General features: G+C 50.1%; 1 protein-coding gene across 4 annotated transcripts in view; it reads left to right on the top strand.

Annotated features, from left to right (window-relative positions):
* The window catches only part of SMAD6 (SMAD family member 6), a 75,415-nt gene extending 73,871 nt beyond the window's left edge, over positions 1-1,544 (top strand). The window contains exon 5 of one of the 4 annotated variants that reach the window (XM_081292202.1): positions 604-1,544. In XM_081292202.1, the coding sequence (XP_081148328.1) occupies positions 604-1,148 (545 nt within the window). In that variant the 3' untranslated portion in view covers positions 1,149-1,544. The remainder of the gene's footprint in view (positions 1-603) is intronic. The other 3 variants (XM_081292203.1, XM_081292204.1, XM_081292205.1) reach the window with 3 other exon arrangements.
* Positions 1,545-15,718: the final 14,174 nt, after the last annotated feature.

Below are 15,718 nucleotides of genomic sequence, written 5' to 3'. Positions count from 1 at the left end.
GCTCCTCATGTGTTAGGACTTCCAGGCACCCTTACTATAACAAGGCCAGCACAGCATTCCATGCTGCAGGCTGAAAATGTTCTCCACCCTGCCTTCTATGCTGAAGTCCCTTTAGGTGATCTCCACCCCCAAGAGTTTACCCCTACTCTATTCCTGTGGCGGCCTGGATGAAGGGGTTCAAATCCTGGCCAAGCCTCACTAGTTGTGAGACCCTTGGGCAGGCTGTGGGTACCATTTTCTGCAGACCAGGTGTCCTCACAGAGTCCAGAGTTAAGAGGCATGGTGCACACACCTGGCAGGTGGAGGATGCTCCTTTGAGTATGTGCAGATGTCTGTCTGTCTGTCCTGGTGGTCTGTCAAATGCTTGAGAGCAGGAGAGGGATGTGATTTGGGTTGTGCTGCACCCTGTAGGTTCGCAGCCTGTTTTCTCCTTTGTCTGAGGTTATGTATGTGTGACGGAGGGGAGCGGGGAGGGGAGAAGAGGTCCCCTCACAGTGTGCCAGATGTCCCGCGCCATGGCACACAGTAGGCGCTCACACAACTGCTGAACCCCTACTGTCCAGACACACCCCTGGTAACCCCCCGTACCCTGTGCTTGTCCAGCAGACGCCAGCATGTCTCCGGACGCCACCAAGCCGAGCCACTGGTGCAGCGTGGCGTACTGGGAGCACCGGACGCGTGTGGGCCGCCTCTATGCGGTGTACGACCAGGCCGTCAGCATCTTCTACGACCTACCTCAGGGCAGCGGCTTCTGCCTGGGCCAGCTCAACCTGGAGCAGCGCAGCGAGTCGGTGCGGCGCACGCGCAGCAAGATCGGCTTCGGCATCCTGCTCAGCAAGGAGCCCGATGGCGTGTGGGCCTACAACCGCGGCGAGCACCCCATCTTCGTCAACTCCCCGACGCTGGACGCGCCCGGCGCACGGGCCCTGGTGGTGCGCAAGGTGCCGCCCGGCTACTCCATCAAGGTGTTCGACTTCGAGCGCTCGGGGCTGCTGCAGCACGCGGCCGAGCCCGACGCCGCCGACGGCCCCTACGACCCCAACAGCGTGCGCATCAGCTTCGCCAAGGGCTGGGGGCCCTGCTACTCCCGGCAGTTCATCACCTCCTGTCCCTGCTGGCTGGAGATCCTGCTCAACAACCACAGATAGCGGCGGCCCTGCCAGGGGCGCGCAGGAGGCCCGGCGCCGCCATCACTCACCTCGGGAGGGGCCGGCGCCCGGAGACGCGGCCCCCACGGACGAAACCCCCCAAATATCATCTACCTAGATTTAATATAAAGTTTTATATATTATATGGAAATATATATTATACTTGTAATTATGGAGTCATTTTACAATGTAATTATTTATGTATGGTGCAATGTGTGTATATGGACAAAACAAGAAAGACGCACTTTGGCTTATAATTCTTTCAATACAGATATATTTTCTTTCTTTTCCTCCTTCCTCTCCTTTATTTTGTTTTTGTGTTGTTTAAGAAAAATGATACAGCAGAACTAGGTGGAAAAGCCTGGGTTTGGTGTATGGCTTTTGAAATATTAATGCCCAGACAAAAAGCTCATAGCAGTCACTCGATGATAATAAAGTATTCACATTCTAGTTTTTTTTTTTTTTTTCAATTTTAAACTGTCTTGTTTTTACAAAAAGGGACACTCAGGGGTTCTGAGTGGGCTTCTGACCCAACAGGCACTCTGAAACGACTTCAGAATTTACTGGATTAAAAGTAGAGGGAATAAATTGAAAAGAGAGGAAGGATAAGTTTACTCTTAAGTGAACCAGAGAAGGGTCTGTTCCTACCTGCCCTTGGCTTTAGTAGTCCACTGGAGAGGGACCCAGGCAGGAAAAGACAGTTTAGTGCTGGCTACCCTGTATGATGGAGGGGGCTCCTGCCTTGGCCTGAAGGAACTCTAAGTCCCATGGGGGAGGCTCAGGTCCATGCCTCCCATCTCAGAAGACACTATTTTTCACCACTCTGGGGAAATAGCCAGAGGAAATAAGACCAAGTCACATTTACCACATTGTATAATCGATTTCGAGCCCCAGGTCAAGGCTCCTCTTGGGGTTTCGCAGGCTGTCCCCATACCGCCACCACCACCACCACCACAGAGGAGCTCAGAATCTGTCCATTCCCAGCTCAGCTGTGTTAATGATTTATGTAGTGGATGGTGTATTTCATTCAACTTCATAAAAGGGAATATTGGGGTTCTGGTAGGATGAGTGACTAGCTTATGAGTCAAATGAAGCCTGCAATTTCCATCTAATTGTAGGACCAGAGCCATCTCATTATATCAGTATTTTTTTCTCCAGAATATTCTTTTTTCTTTTTTGGATACTAGGGATTAAACCCTGGGGGTACTTAACCACTGAGCTATGTCCCCAGACCATTTTTTATTTTTTTCCTTTGAGACAGAGTCTCACTGAGCTATTTAGGTACTCACTAAATTGCTGAAGCTGGTTTTGAACTTGTCATCCTCCTGCCTCAGTTTCCCAAACCCCTGTGATTGTAGGCATGAGCCATCAGGCCCAGCTCCAGAATAACCTTAAAAGAAGGCCTTGCTGGCCAAATAGCTACAGGGAACATTCCATTGTATGCCTTCTTTCTTGAAGGTTTATATTAACGTGAAGTGCTCTGAGAAGTCCCGTGTATTATCTCTTTGCTACATAATAAATCACCCCCCAATTCAGCAGATTAACACAACTAACATTAACTCCCACAGTTTCTGGAGGTCAGGAATTAGGAGCAGTTTAGCCAAGTGGTCCTGGCTCAGTGAGCTTGCGGTCATGCCAGGAATGTGGTCATCTAAGATTTGACTGGGTCTGGGGTCCTGTTCCAAGCCCAGTCACGTGGCAGTTGGCAAGAGGTCTCAGGTCCTCTCCATGATGGCCTCTCTGCCAAACCTCCCATGACAAAGCTTCCCCAGAGCAAGGGATCAAAGGAGACATCAAGAGTGGAGCCTCTGTCTTTCATTTTCGCATCTCAGAGGAACACACCAAGGCTTCTGCCGTAATCACTATCACATAAACCATCCCCATTTCAACGCAGGGAAGCCTCCTACACAGGCTGTGGGTGGCACGAGGCAGGGATTGGGTCACCACATCCTCCCATAAAGACATCATTTAACTTTGCTTCCCAAAGTTATTGCCAATAGACTGTCCCCGCCTTTATGAATCCTGTCCCCATGCCTCTGAACTGACCACAGGTGGTCACTCCAGGGTACCCCCCACTGCGGCCCTGTCCTAGAGATGCCTGTCTCATTGGCATCTTTCAGAGGCTCTGTTCCTGGTGTAGGGTCAAGATGGGAGGTTCCTAAACTCACAGTCAGGGGTGTCAGAGACCAGGAAGCAGAAGAGGAGTTTTCAGACACTCTGGAGAGAGGGTACGTGAATTCAGATCCTATCCCTGCCACTTAGAGTCAGTGACTTCTGAACTTCTCAGTGTGCTTCCATGCCATCATCTGTAAGATGGGAAAAAAATTGTTCCCACCTTGGCGCAGATTGGGAGAATTAGGCACCCTGTGCAGCACCTTGCTCAGCAGTAGCTGTCACTCACACTGCAAGGGCTGGGGAGGGAGGCTGGGAACCCTCACACAACACCATGAGGAACTGGGCTGATATTTAGGAGGCTGTGGGGAAAAATGGGCTGGTTTCTAAATGGACCAAATAAGTGATCAGAGCTGGACTTTCTTAAAGAACGTTTTCAAACTGGGCATGGGGGCACACACCTGTGATCCCAGTGGCTCAGAAGGCTAAGGCAGGAGGATCGAGAGTTCAAAGCCAGCCTCAGCAATTTAGCAAGGCCTTAAGCAACTGGGTGAGAACTTGTCTCAGAATAAAATATAAAAAGGGCTGGGGATGTGGCTAGTGGTAAACACCCCTGGGTTCAATCCCCAGTACCAAAAAAAAAAAAAAAAAAAAAAAAGTCATTTTCAAGGGACTTAAAGGCAGACTTACAGGTAGGAACAGGTTCTAGCCCTGAACCCATCCTGGCTCCCAGAGCATGTCACCCACCAGTGGCAGGCTCCTTGCCCATAGAAGCTGCAGCCAGCCACCCCATAATGCCTGAGAATGAAAGCAATGATCACAATCCTTCATCATCGGGGAGCAAGAGGCATAGGGAGTGACATCCCCATTTGGTAGACAGGGAAAGTAAGACCAAGGACTTCCCTGAAGTCCCTGACTGGCCTCTGGTGCCTGCCTTTCTTCCTGGGGCTCTGAGAGTTCAGTTCCAACCAGATGGGGACACTGAGTCCCAGGAGCTGGCTGTGGCTGAGTTCTAGGCAGTGACAGGAGCTGTTGCCTTCTCCCCCCATCCCCCAGCAGGGTGCTGGGCAGTGACTGTGGTTTCGCAGACCACCCAGGGATCTGGTGACTCAGGCTCCAATGGAGACACTTTCTAAATAAGGCCCCAGGTTCCTGGAGAGTGGGGTGGGAGCAGGGTTCCTGCAGGCTCTAGGAAGCAAAGTAGGTGGGACTTATGTCCCCAAATCCAAGCTCAGGCTGGGTGGTACCCCAGGGGAATTCCTGCAACTGACCAGTTTATTGAAGAAGGGTTAACCCTTCCCTTGTTTTCTTTGTTGCCAATCCATGCCTCACCCCCGTCTCCAGCTCCTCCCCTGCCTTAGTCTCTGGATGTATCTGTGCTGGGAGGGGTGGGTTGGTTGATCTAGAAATGAGAGGCCAATGGGAAAGAGAGGGGCTCCTGGTGATTTTATGCTCATGTGTCAGGTGAACATAGGTCCAGAAAGAGAGTAAGAGTGGCTGGAGGTCACACAGCATTCTGGGGACTTTTTTTTTTTTTAATATTTTTTAGTTGTAGAGCTGGGGAAATAGCTCAGTTAGTAGAGTGCTTGGCTCACAAGCACCAGGCTCAATCCCCAGCACCACAAAAACAAACAGACAAAAACAAACCAAAAATTTTAGTTGTAGATGGACACAATGCCTTTATTTATTTATTTATTTATTTATTTATTTATTTATTTATTTATTTATATGTGGTGCCCAGGATCAAACCCAGTTCCTCTGACATGCCAGGTGAGCGCTCTACCACTGAGCCACAGCCCCAGCTCTTGTTCTGGGGACTTCCTGGTGTTTCACACACCATCCCCCTCCCTACTGCAATCCCACACCTGGCAAGAGGCTTTAAAACTGCATCTGTCCCCAGCCTCTGTTGCCTAGTTCTAATCCGGCCCCTGCCGCTTACCCGCTTACCCGCTGTGTGGCCTTGGCCAAGTTACTCTAGGGTATCTCATCTCCTTACCTGTCAAAGTGAATACTGACAGCAAGATCCCTGCAGGCTGGCGGGCTGGGAGGGTTCTGGGAATTCAGGCCCCCTGCTGCTCAGAACTGACTGGCACCGAACACCAAGCTAGTGTGTACTACTATTATTTGGGGGCCTGAAGCAGGTGAGAAGAGCTTTGGTTTGGGGGCCTAGCAAGTGTGAGGACTCCGATCCAGACCCCTTACCTTGATAATGACTTGGGCCCTTCCCTGGCCTGTGGGGACCCATTTCCTCAGCAGGAAAGTAGACCCAGTGACCCACCAGGGCCCCTCCCTGGCAGCTCCTGCCTCCCTGGGATCCATTCTCCGTGTCAGAGTGACAGTCTCGCCTGAAGCTGGCAATGCCCCTCTCCACCCAGCTGGGGTGACTCCATGTTCCTGGGGGTGTAGTACTAGCTCTTAGGTGGTCCACGAGGCCCTGGGGAAATCTGGCGCTGCACCATCTCTACCTGGGGCCCCTTCAAACTCCACACTCCAGCTCCCTCCCTCTCTCCCAGGCCTCAGCTCCTCTCCTCTCAGTCCCTCATCCTGCCCTATCTAGGCTCATCCAGTGACCCCTCATGTCTCAGTGCCGGACACAGAGGAGGGACTCTCTGGATGTTTGTGGAACGAAGGGGTCACCGAGGTAATGGCAGTGGGAGTGTATTATAAACTCTGAAGGACCAAACAGGCGCTCAGAGGGGGTGTGTTTATTAGTATCATGTGTCTCCATGACAATCCCCAGCTGGTTTCTCCCTACAGGCCCCTAAGAATGCTCACCCCTACACCAGGTTCTGGGGGCTCCAAACCTGCAGCCTTATTCAGAATTCCTGGGGTGTGGGGAGGTCCATTGGGTGACTTAGAACACAGACTCAGGTAACATCAGAGCTGGGAGAACCCTCAAAGTACATCTAGTTCTACCAAGTATCACAGAATTGAGGCCCAGAGAGGGCAGGACACTCACCAGGGTCACAGAGCAAGGCAGCAAGGCAGTGGCAGAGAGAAGCCAAGCCTTCTACAGTCAGCCTCTTAGTGCTGCTGCAAAGGCTTCAGTGAAGACCACATAGCCTGGGGGGAGAGGGTGAAAGGTAAGACGGGCAGGAGGGCAGCCTAGGAATTTTGATTTAATTGTGGTAAAATATATGTAATATAAAATTTGCCATGGGAACCACTTTTAAGGGAAGAATTCAGTGGTATGGAGTACATTTGCATCATTGTGCAAGCATCACAACACCCATCTCCAGAACGTTTTTCATCTTTCCTATGCTTTTAAAATATTATTATTAAAAAATGCCTAACATAAAAGTTGCCATTTTAGCCACGTTGAAGTGCACAGTTCTGGGGCTTGAAGCTCATGCTCATTTTTGGATTCAACTGCTTTTAAATGAAAGGCAAATGAAGACGAAGTGTGTACATCACCCCAGGATTCTGAGCCTTTGTGGTCTCCCTGCAGCCCTGAGAACCCTGAGAAGGCTGTGTGCCAGCTTGACCCACCTGGAGGTAGGGGAGGCTGTTGGAGAGGCTGGGAGGACATTGGGGAAGAAGTGTCCCATCTGTACTGACTGGTACTAGGGACATAGTGGGAAACAGCCTGGCAGCCTCTGACCGTTGGTTGTGGCTTATTTGTTTGTTAGTACTGGGATCTGAACCCAGGGGCACTCAACTACTGAGGCACATCTGCAGCCCTTTTTAATTTTTATTTTGAGATAGGGTCTTTCTAAGTTGCTGAGGCTGGCCTTGAACTGTCGATCCTCCTGCCTCAGCCTCTTGAGCTGCTGGGATCACAGGTGTGTGCCTCCACTCCTGGATCTCCAACCATTTTCTTTCTTTTTTTTTTTTGATTTTTTTTTTTTTTTAGTGGTAGTTGGACACAATATCTTTATTTATTTTTATGAGGTGCTGAGGATCAAACACAGTGCCTCATACGTGCACGTGGGCGTTCTACCACTGAGCTACAGCCCCAGCCCTCCAGCCATTTTCAAAACAGTTTTGTAAAAGTGAGGCTGGTGGAGTGCAGATAAAGTTGCCGGGATTTCTGAGTCTGAAACCAGGGGCCCATGAGCTGAGCAGAGGAGAGAGATGGTTTTCAATTTGACCTCCTCAGACTCCACTGGAAGTACCACTGGAGACCCAACTGAGGGAGGCTGGGAAAGCCCCGTCCCTCTCTGGGCCACAGTTTCCCCTTAAAAGGAAAGGGCTAAGCCAGATGGTTTAATGGTGCCCTCTGGGGAAATCTAGGCAGGGACTCTAGAAAACCTCTCTCCTCACCCGCAAGATCCTGGGCTTCAAGAGAGGCAGCGAGAGGGGACCCTCTAAACCTGCTGAGAGGAGCTGGACAATTGCTGGAACAGAATTCTGACTTTGTTTAGTAACGCTAACAGCAGTTCATTCCTGAGGGACTTGTTATGAACTAGGCACGTTGTATTATCTCATTTAATCCTTATCTCTGTTTTATAGAGGAGTCTCAGAGAAGTTCAACAAGTTGCTCAGAGCTAGGATTCCCAGCCAGGTGTCTCAGGTTCCAGAGCTGGTGTTCCTCCCCCACAACTCAGTTGCTGACGGCACCTGGTTGTCAAACACATGGGCCTGGACTCCAGGTCCTGCTCTGCCTCTAGCCAAGTGACTTTAGGCCACTTACTTGAGGTCTCTGAGCCTTAATTTTCTCATCTGTTAAAATGAGCGTGAGAGTAGCACCTAGTTCATAAGGTGGTTAGAAAAATTCCATTAAATGAGCTAATATCTGTGAAGCAGTTGGTACAGGGCCTGACCCACAGTGACTGACAGTATGTTCAATTTTTAAAATATGTCTGTTGTCGGTTTGTTTTGTTGTGTTGTTGTCAGTTCTGTTTGAAATAGCAAATTCATTGTAAATGTTTATTTTTAATAGTTTTGCTTTCTGTTTCTCATCAGTGAGCAACGAACAAAATGGAGCTTTTGGAACGCCTTGGAAACACACACACACACACGAACACCGCCGTGCACATGCGTGCAGCCCAGGATGCGCTTTCATTGACATTTTAACAGAAACACATTTATTCATGAATTTTTGTAGAGGAGAGAGAAAAAAAAAGTCTTCCAAAATAGAGCATTCAATGTTGGCCAGATTCCTTAAGTTGCCTCAAATGAGCAGCATTGTGATGTTTTTTAGGTATTAGAAGGAGACCCTCTAATGCCACCCCCGGCCCCAACACCTCTTTCCATTCCTCCTTTAAAGAGAGAGAGCCATTCTTGGCCACGATGACAACTATTTTGACTCCTTATGAATCCTCTGCTTTGTGTTGCCCCAAATATAATGCCAATGAGTGTCAAACCCACATCAGACCCGCAGAAAGCTGGGTGGCACTGAGTCTGCTGTGGTGGCTCTGGGACTCTCTTTATTCTGGGCTCAGGGGTCTGAAGTCTGACCTCTGGGGCTGTTTGGCCCCATCTGGGCCCACAGCCAGGATCCTGGCTACATCCATGATGAGGGTGTCCCTGCTGGGGCCCACAGAGAATAACGAGCTCTGGGCCACACAGAATTTAAAATTGAGGAACTGTCAGTCCTAAGTTTGGTTTGTCTCATTTTGAGTCTGAGGCTGTGGGCTCTGCTGGCCTGGCCCTAGCCCAAGCAGGAGATGTCATTAGAAGTCTTTGGTGACAGTTTCTAGGCCTTGGGTGTGGGACCAAGGGACTGAGAGAAACCAAAGGCCTTTGAGGTGAGTTTGTTCTTAATTTTTCCATGCTTGGGGAGAAAGGAGACACAGAGGAACCGAAGTCCACGTGGAGGTGACGAAAACCATCCTTAAGCTGAGAAATTTCCCTACCCTCTCCATCAAACCTTATGTTTGAGCTGCTGCTGCTGCAAGACCAGCTTTGGATAGAATTGAAAGCCTGTGGACACAGGTTTGAATCCTGGCTCCATTTTCCAGTCTGTGTGAATGTGGGCATTTCATATTTCTTTTGGGCCTTGGTCTTCTCATATGTAAAATGGGTATGAGGCTCTCCACTGTGAGGAATCCAGTTAGTGCTGGCAGATAGTTTTCTATGGGTCTCTGCAAATGTCGCCCGCAGAGACATGGGCTGCCTTTCTCATCTTGGATGTTTGATGATAGCCAAGAGCCTCAGAAGACAAAGATATAACATCTCCCTCTACGGAAAGGGCAAGCATGTTTATTGCCTGTTCTAAAAGATTCGGGTTCCCTAAGCTTGGGTCCTCACTTGTAAAGCACTCTGCTCAGGGTGCAGATATTTCCTTCTGTCTTTGTACCACAAAGAAACCAATGTGAGCATGATGCTTCTGCCATGAGGAATTGGAGTCCTTTATCTCGGACCCAGGAATCTTGTGTCTTTCACACTAACATCCATGAATCAGTGATGAGCAAACTTCTGATTTTGTAAATAAGGTGAAATCCTGGATTCTTCACTATCCTTGACAGTTTTGGTGACAAGGATGGGATGGTAGCAGAGATATGGCTTTCTGGAAGAGGACAGATGAGGGACTCATAAGCCAACTAGTGCAATGTGATGAAAGGTCATGGAAATCAGTTATCAAACATGTGGACCAAATTTTAGGGTAAGTGAACAAGAGATGGTCCTTTACTTCTCTGTCTGTTGAGAAGGAATCGAGTGGGGATGGTTGCAGGCTGAGGACCAGGAGGTAAGTGCAAAGACCGCTGCTAAAATGGTGCTCTGATTGTTATTGACTCTTTTTGCGTCAGTGAACTTCTCCTCTGAGGTCCTGGCCAGCCATAGTCCCTCCCCACTGGAACACGATAGCTTGAAGATTTGTCATGGGTGGGCAGAAGGAACTCCTGCCTTGCAGAGAGCTGTTGCAGAGACAGCCACTTGCCTGAGTGCTGCTGTGGACAGAAGCCAGTAGGGTGCTAGCATTCTGGGGGAAGGGAGGGCATGATGCTTTTGAGCAAGAATAACAACCCTCAGCCTTCCTAAAATGTCCCATGCTACCTTCAGATCCATTTGGAGGTGACATTAATAGGTCTTGGGTTTTGGGGGGTGTTTGTTTTTTTAAAAGTACTTAATTTTTTTTTTAGTTATAGATGGATGCAATACCTTTATTTATTTATTTATTTTATTTATTCATTTTTATGTGGTGCTGAGGATCAAACCCAGTGCCTCATGCGTGCTTGGCAAGCACCCTACCACTGAGCTACAGCCCCAGCCCCTGCTTGTTTGTTTTGACAAGGGGTCCTGGCTACTATAAGAGAATATAAAGGAATTTTGGTCTGCTTAGAGAAATTTTCCTGAGATGGACAAATTTCCAGAGGAAACCACAGATGAAGAATTGGCTCATATCAGGCCCTTAACTGCTTCTGGTTGAGTTTAGCATCCAATGGTGACCCTTTGAAGAATGAGAAATGAACCCAAGGGATTCTAAATAGACTCCTACCATCAACCCGATCACCCTGGAAAACCCCTAATCCTTCTGTTAAAAGATTTGATATTGGTATCGGGGCATCAGGTGCCCTCAATTTACGTGATCTTCCTTAGATGCTTCTGCTCTGTCCCTGACGGAGTCCCAGCTTACCCTATGGGTATCAGTCCTGTGGCCCCAAACAGAAAGCAATGTAGTTGGGGCTACTGAGTCAAGGTGTCCTAAAACAGCAAGAGCTGGTACAGGGCTTCAGGTGGGCCAGTTGGTGGAGCCATAAGCAGCCGCTGTGGTGGTGGCTTACTGGCACAGAAGCAATCCCCTCCCCTCCCCGCTACAGCCTCAGCTGCTTTAAGGAGAGAGATGATCGGGGAGAGGCTGAAGTCTCCCTGTCTCCAAAGAGGCTGAAGTCCATTTGCTCTCATCCAAGTGCACTAAGGAACTTTGGGAGGGAGGGATTCAAACTTTTCTTAGTCTGCTGGAGCCAGGCAGCCCAGTTCCCACCCTACCCGTGGCAGGAGGGGAGCCTGGATGCACCTGTGGGGTCTGAGGATGGTTCAAAGTGAAGAAGAGAAACTAGCATGATCCTTTGGGCCACGTCAAGGTACTGCTGTTGTGGCTTCTATATCAAAATGACTGGTGGGAATTGGTGATTACATATAACCTGCATGTCCCTGACTCCTGGGAGATTCTGGTTGGGGAAAAGTCACACAGAGAGAAGTGCTAGTACATTTAGGTCCCCACAGCCTAATGAACCCCTTTGAGCTATGATAGCTACAAACAAATGGCTGGGGGTATGACTCAGTGATACAGCATGTGCCTAGCCTGCCTGAGGTCCTGGGTTCCATCTCCAGTGCTAAAAAAAAAAGAAAAGCTACAAGTGACAGATGCTCCTACTCCCTGCAGCCTCTGGCAAAAGGAGACAGCCTTCACATGGAGACGCTCCTGGGGCTTTGGACTCATACCTTCCTGACATGGCCACCAAGCACACCCTTCTGTTTTTCTTTTTGGTAGCAAGGATTGAACCCAGGGGTGCTTAACCACTGAGCCACATCCCCAGCCATTTTCTTTTTTTTTTCTTTTTTTTTTTTAAAGAGAGAGTGAGAGAGGAGAGAGAGAGAGAGAGAGAATTTTTAATATTTATTTTTTTTAGTTCTCTGCAGACACAACATCTTTGTTGGTATGTGGTGCTGAGGATCGAACCCGGGTCGCACGCATGCCTGGCGAGCGCGCTACCACTTGAGCCACATCCCCAGCCCGCATTTTCTATATTTTATTTAGAGACAGGGACTTGATGAGTTGCTGAGGCTGGCTTTGAACTCTTGATCCTCCTGCCTCAGCCTCCCGAGCTGCTGGGATTACAGGTAGGAGCCCTGCTCCCAGCAAGCACACCTTCTTTAAAGCTTGCTACTGGGCTCCTGCTGAAATTGAATACCTGACCCACAGAGGCCATGTAACTGGCCTGATATTTCTACCTGAAATGGGTCAACTCAGAACCAAGGGCCCCACTCGGAACACAGCTGCCTGCAGCTCCTCAGCCTCAGCCCTACCCTTCGAGGGACACATTCTCCCACATGCCCCTCCCTGAAGCAAAGCTTCTGGCTTCCTGGGGACTTGGATCCACAGAGGTTCCCCTGAATGCCTTGAACTGCTGTTCACAGAGGGTTTCACTGAGCACCCTGCTACTCAGCCTTGGTGTCAGCCCTGTAGAACCCAAAGTGGGCCCGTTCCTTGGCCACGGGCAGTACTCCGTGCTGTCCTCCCAGCGCTGGCCAATGCTCCCCTTGGTGAGGCTTGCTTGATTTTTACTGACTCTTGGGGGTTAGCCAATGGCTCTGCTCCTTCATCTACCTCTGGGAAAACTACAGACTGGCAGGTGGCGACACCCCTCTCTGGGGTCATAGAGGGGAAACTAGGTGAAGCTGCTGACTGAACGGCCTGGGTCACTTTCTGCAGATGTCCATAGTAAGAGTCCATCCTCTGATGAGACCACCTTCCCACCTGCCTGCCACCTGCCAACTGGACCTGTCACCCTCCCAAACACAGGACACCCCTACTCACACAGATACACAAAGTAAAGGACTCTGTGCTTCTACTTTTGCATGTCAGACTTGTGACTCCTGCTAAAGCTTCCCCGGATGTCTGAGAGCGGCCGTGACCTCCGCCTGGTTAGGACCGATGGACTATGTCTCATGGCGTTGGTGGGGACCTCACCGCTCCTGACTCCTTTTCAGGTTATGGTGTTGCTGTTTCAGTCCGATCAGCCGATTTCAGTCACATGTTGTGGCCCTTGAAACGAATTCGTGTCGTGGTTTAAACTAGCGGGACCGTGTGCAGTGTGACGAAGCTGTGCCTTCAGTTGCAGAAGTCACTCAACAATGGGCTGGCCATCTGGGTGTTCCTGGCCTTCTGTGCTCCCCGCTGTCCATAGGCTCCTCACACTCAGTGTCCACTCCATCCCCCTCACCCTCCCCCCGTCCACACAGCGGAGGAAAGCAGCTTGGTCACTGATGGTGGCTGCCCTCAGAAAGGGTCATGTACTCTCAGCCACTTCCAGGGTAATGACCAAGATGAAAGGGTTGAGGACCCTGTAGACCTGCTTTGAAAACTGGAGATTCTGCCCCAATAATTCCTGGGCATGACAACGTCTTACTTTCTCTAACCTCCGGCCTAGTTGATCCAACCGAGGGTTAGTGGTCTGAGTTGAATTGTAGTGAAATTTTATAACAATATCCTGTTGCTCTTGGACTGACCATTCTGGGAGGAAGGTCTGGGTACGAGTCAGGCATGATGGGAAAAGGTGAAGTTGCCTCTACTAGAATGGATCCCTCGGCTGTTGGGCCCACAGAGGAGAAGCAGCGCCCGGCTCTGAGTCGCCTTAGACCTCAGCAGCTTTCCTCACCATAGTAACGGGACAGCTCTGCCACCTGGTTGTAAGAGCCTCAAACTTACCTGCCTGCTGGGTTAGCCACCCCCCATCATAGGGCTCTGAATGTGGTTTTTATTTATTTATGTTTTTGGAACCGAGCATTGAATCCCGGGACACTTTCCCACTGAGCAACACCCCCAGTTCTTTTTATTTTTTGGTACCTGGGATTTAACCCAGGGGCCCTTTACCACCAAGTCACATCCCGAGCCCTTTTTATATTCTATTTTGAGACAGGGTCTTCCCAAATTGCTTAAAGCCTCGCTAAGTTGCTGAGTCTGGCTTTGAACTTACAGTGCTCCTGCTTCAGCTTCCCGAGTTGCTGGGATTCCCGGTGTGTGCCTCTGCGCCTGGATTATTTTTTTATTTTTGAGACGCCTGGCTCTGGCCATGATTTGATGACCCTTTCCCTTAACTTTACATAAAAGCAGAGAAGTTACAGGGAATTGTGTGAGATAGCCCCAGAGCCTATGCAAAACACCTGCTGACCTCTCTGGATGTCCACCTCTCCCTCCATTACCCATTTCATCGGGCTGATGAAAGCTACCTGCCTGGTACTATAGATGCACAGGACAGGTTGGTTTGACTGACCTTACGTAATTCCTCCAAATTTGTTACACAGAGGTGAATAACACACCATCCGTTCCCTCATTTCATGCTCACAAAGTGCTTTTTTTTTTTTTTTTTTCCTGTGGGATGATGTCTACTTTACAGAGAGACACCAATCTCCAAGAAGTTAAGTTGCTGAAGGTCTCACAGCCAAGTGGTGGCTCTGCGGTGTGAGCAGTTCTGCCCGACTTGCTGCAGAGTTGAGTTCTGCCTCACCATTACTTCTCCAAGGGGCTGGATTCTTTCATGCGCTCCACAGACTCTGAACTCTAACATTTCATGTCCCTCCACCTGTGCCTCAGGTCTGAACAAGGTGCATCCCCGCCCCATGTCGGTTTGGGTCTTAGTTGCCTCATCTGGCAAACGGGTCTAGGGCCTGCTTCACAGAGCGGTTGTGGGGAACAAATGAGCTCAGGAGCAGTGGAGTCCTCTGGAAAACTGGAGGTTCTGATGAGAACACTGATGTGGTCTGAGCCATGGCCCAAGAGGCCCAGGATGGAGTGAGCAGCATGGAAAGGGCCTGGGCTGGTCCCCCAAGAGCTGCTTTCCTGGGCCCTAAGTCCCAGACGTTGCTGTGGTTAAACAGCCCCTTTCCCAGGATCTCCTTTTAAAACTCTCATCCCTCGGCTGGGCACAGTGGCGCACACCTGCAATCCTAGCTACTCCGGAGTCTGAGGCAGGAGGATGGCAAGTTCAAGACCAGCCTCGGCAACTTAGCAAGACCCTGTCTCAAAATAAAAAATAAAAGGAGGTTTGGGGTGGTAAAGTACCCCTGGGTTCAATCCCCAGTAACACAAAAACAAATAAATAAGTAAATAAAAATAAATGAACACCCATCTTCTATAGAGCCATGGTGCTGAGCTTTGCACGGAACCAGCTGGGTACTGTGCTGCACATATAATGTCACGGAGCCCCTGCGCCAGGCTCACGGCGTGACTTTCTGGTGGAGCACTTGGACCCTCACACTAACCTTTGCCTGAGATCTCACTAGAGGAAAGGGACAGAGTCCGCATTTGGGCTGAGAGCTCTCTTGCTGCAGAGACTGGCTGGTTTTAGGCCCTTTATTTTTCTGGACCTTTGGCTCTTGCTCCCAGAAAAACCAAGCACACTGAGGCTGGGCCTAGGTGGACGGGACCCAGGCCCTGCCCTGTGGTTGGATCCCACAGGGACTGAAGGCCAGGGACAGCTTCCAGGGCGGTAAGGGCAGCCAGAGCTCCCCCGGATACATTGCCATCTCCCGTGCGTCGCCGAAGCCATGGTGTCTCCTGAGTCCCTCCTCCTGGCTCCAGTGGAGGCTTTTGATCTCTCTCTTCTTGCAGCAGGTGGCAAGTCCTGAAGTGCAGCCCTGGCCCAGACACTCCCCTGTGCAAAGCCACCTGACTGCCCAGCAAGTCCAAGTTCATTGTAGGGGGTCCAAGGCTCTCATAGTCCACAGCCCCTCGCTCTTCCTGGGCTGGACCAGTGGTGCTCCCTACATGGGCCTGGCTGCTTTGTGACTCCAAGCCTTTGCTTATGTTGTCCCTCTTCTAGAACGTCCTTCACCCACCCCATAGGTTAATT

The sequence above is a fragment of the Spermophilus citellus genome (assembly GCF_964194105.1).
Source record: "Spermophilus citellus genome assembly, chromosome: 4".
NCBI classification, from domain to species: Eukaryota; Metazoa; Chordata; class Mammalia; order Rodentia; family Sciuridae; genus Spermophilus; species Spermophilus citellus.
The sequence above is the reverse complement of the archived record's forward strand: the minus strand, read 5'-3'. Positions and strand labels throughout refer to the sequence as shown.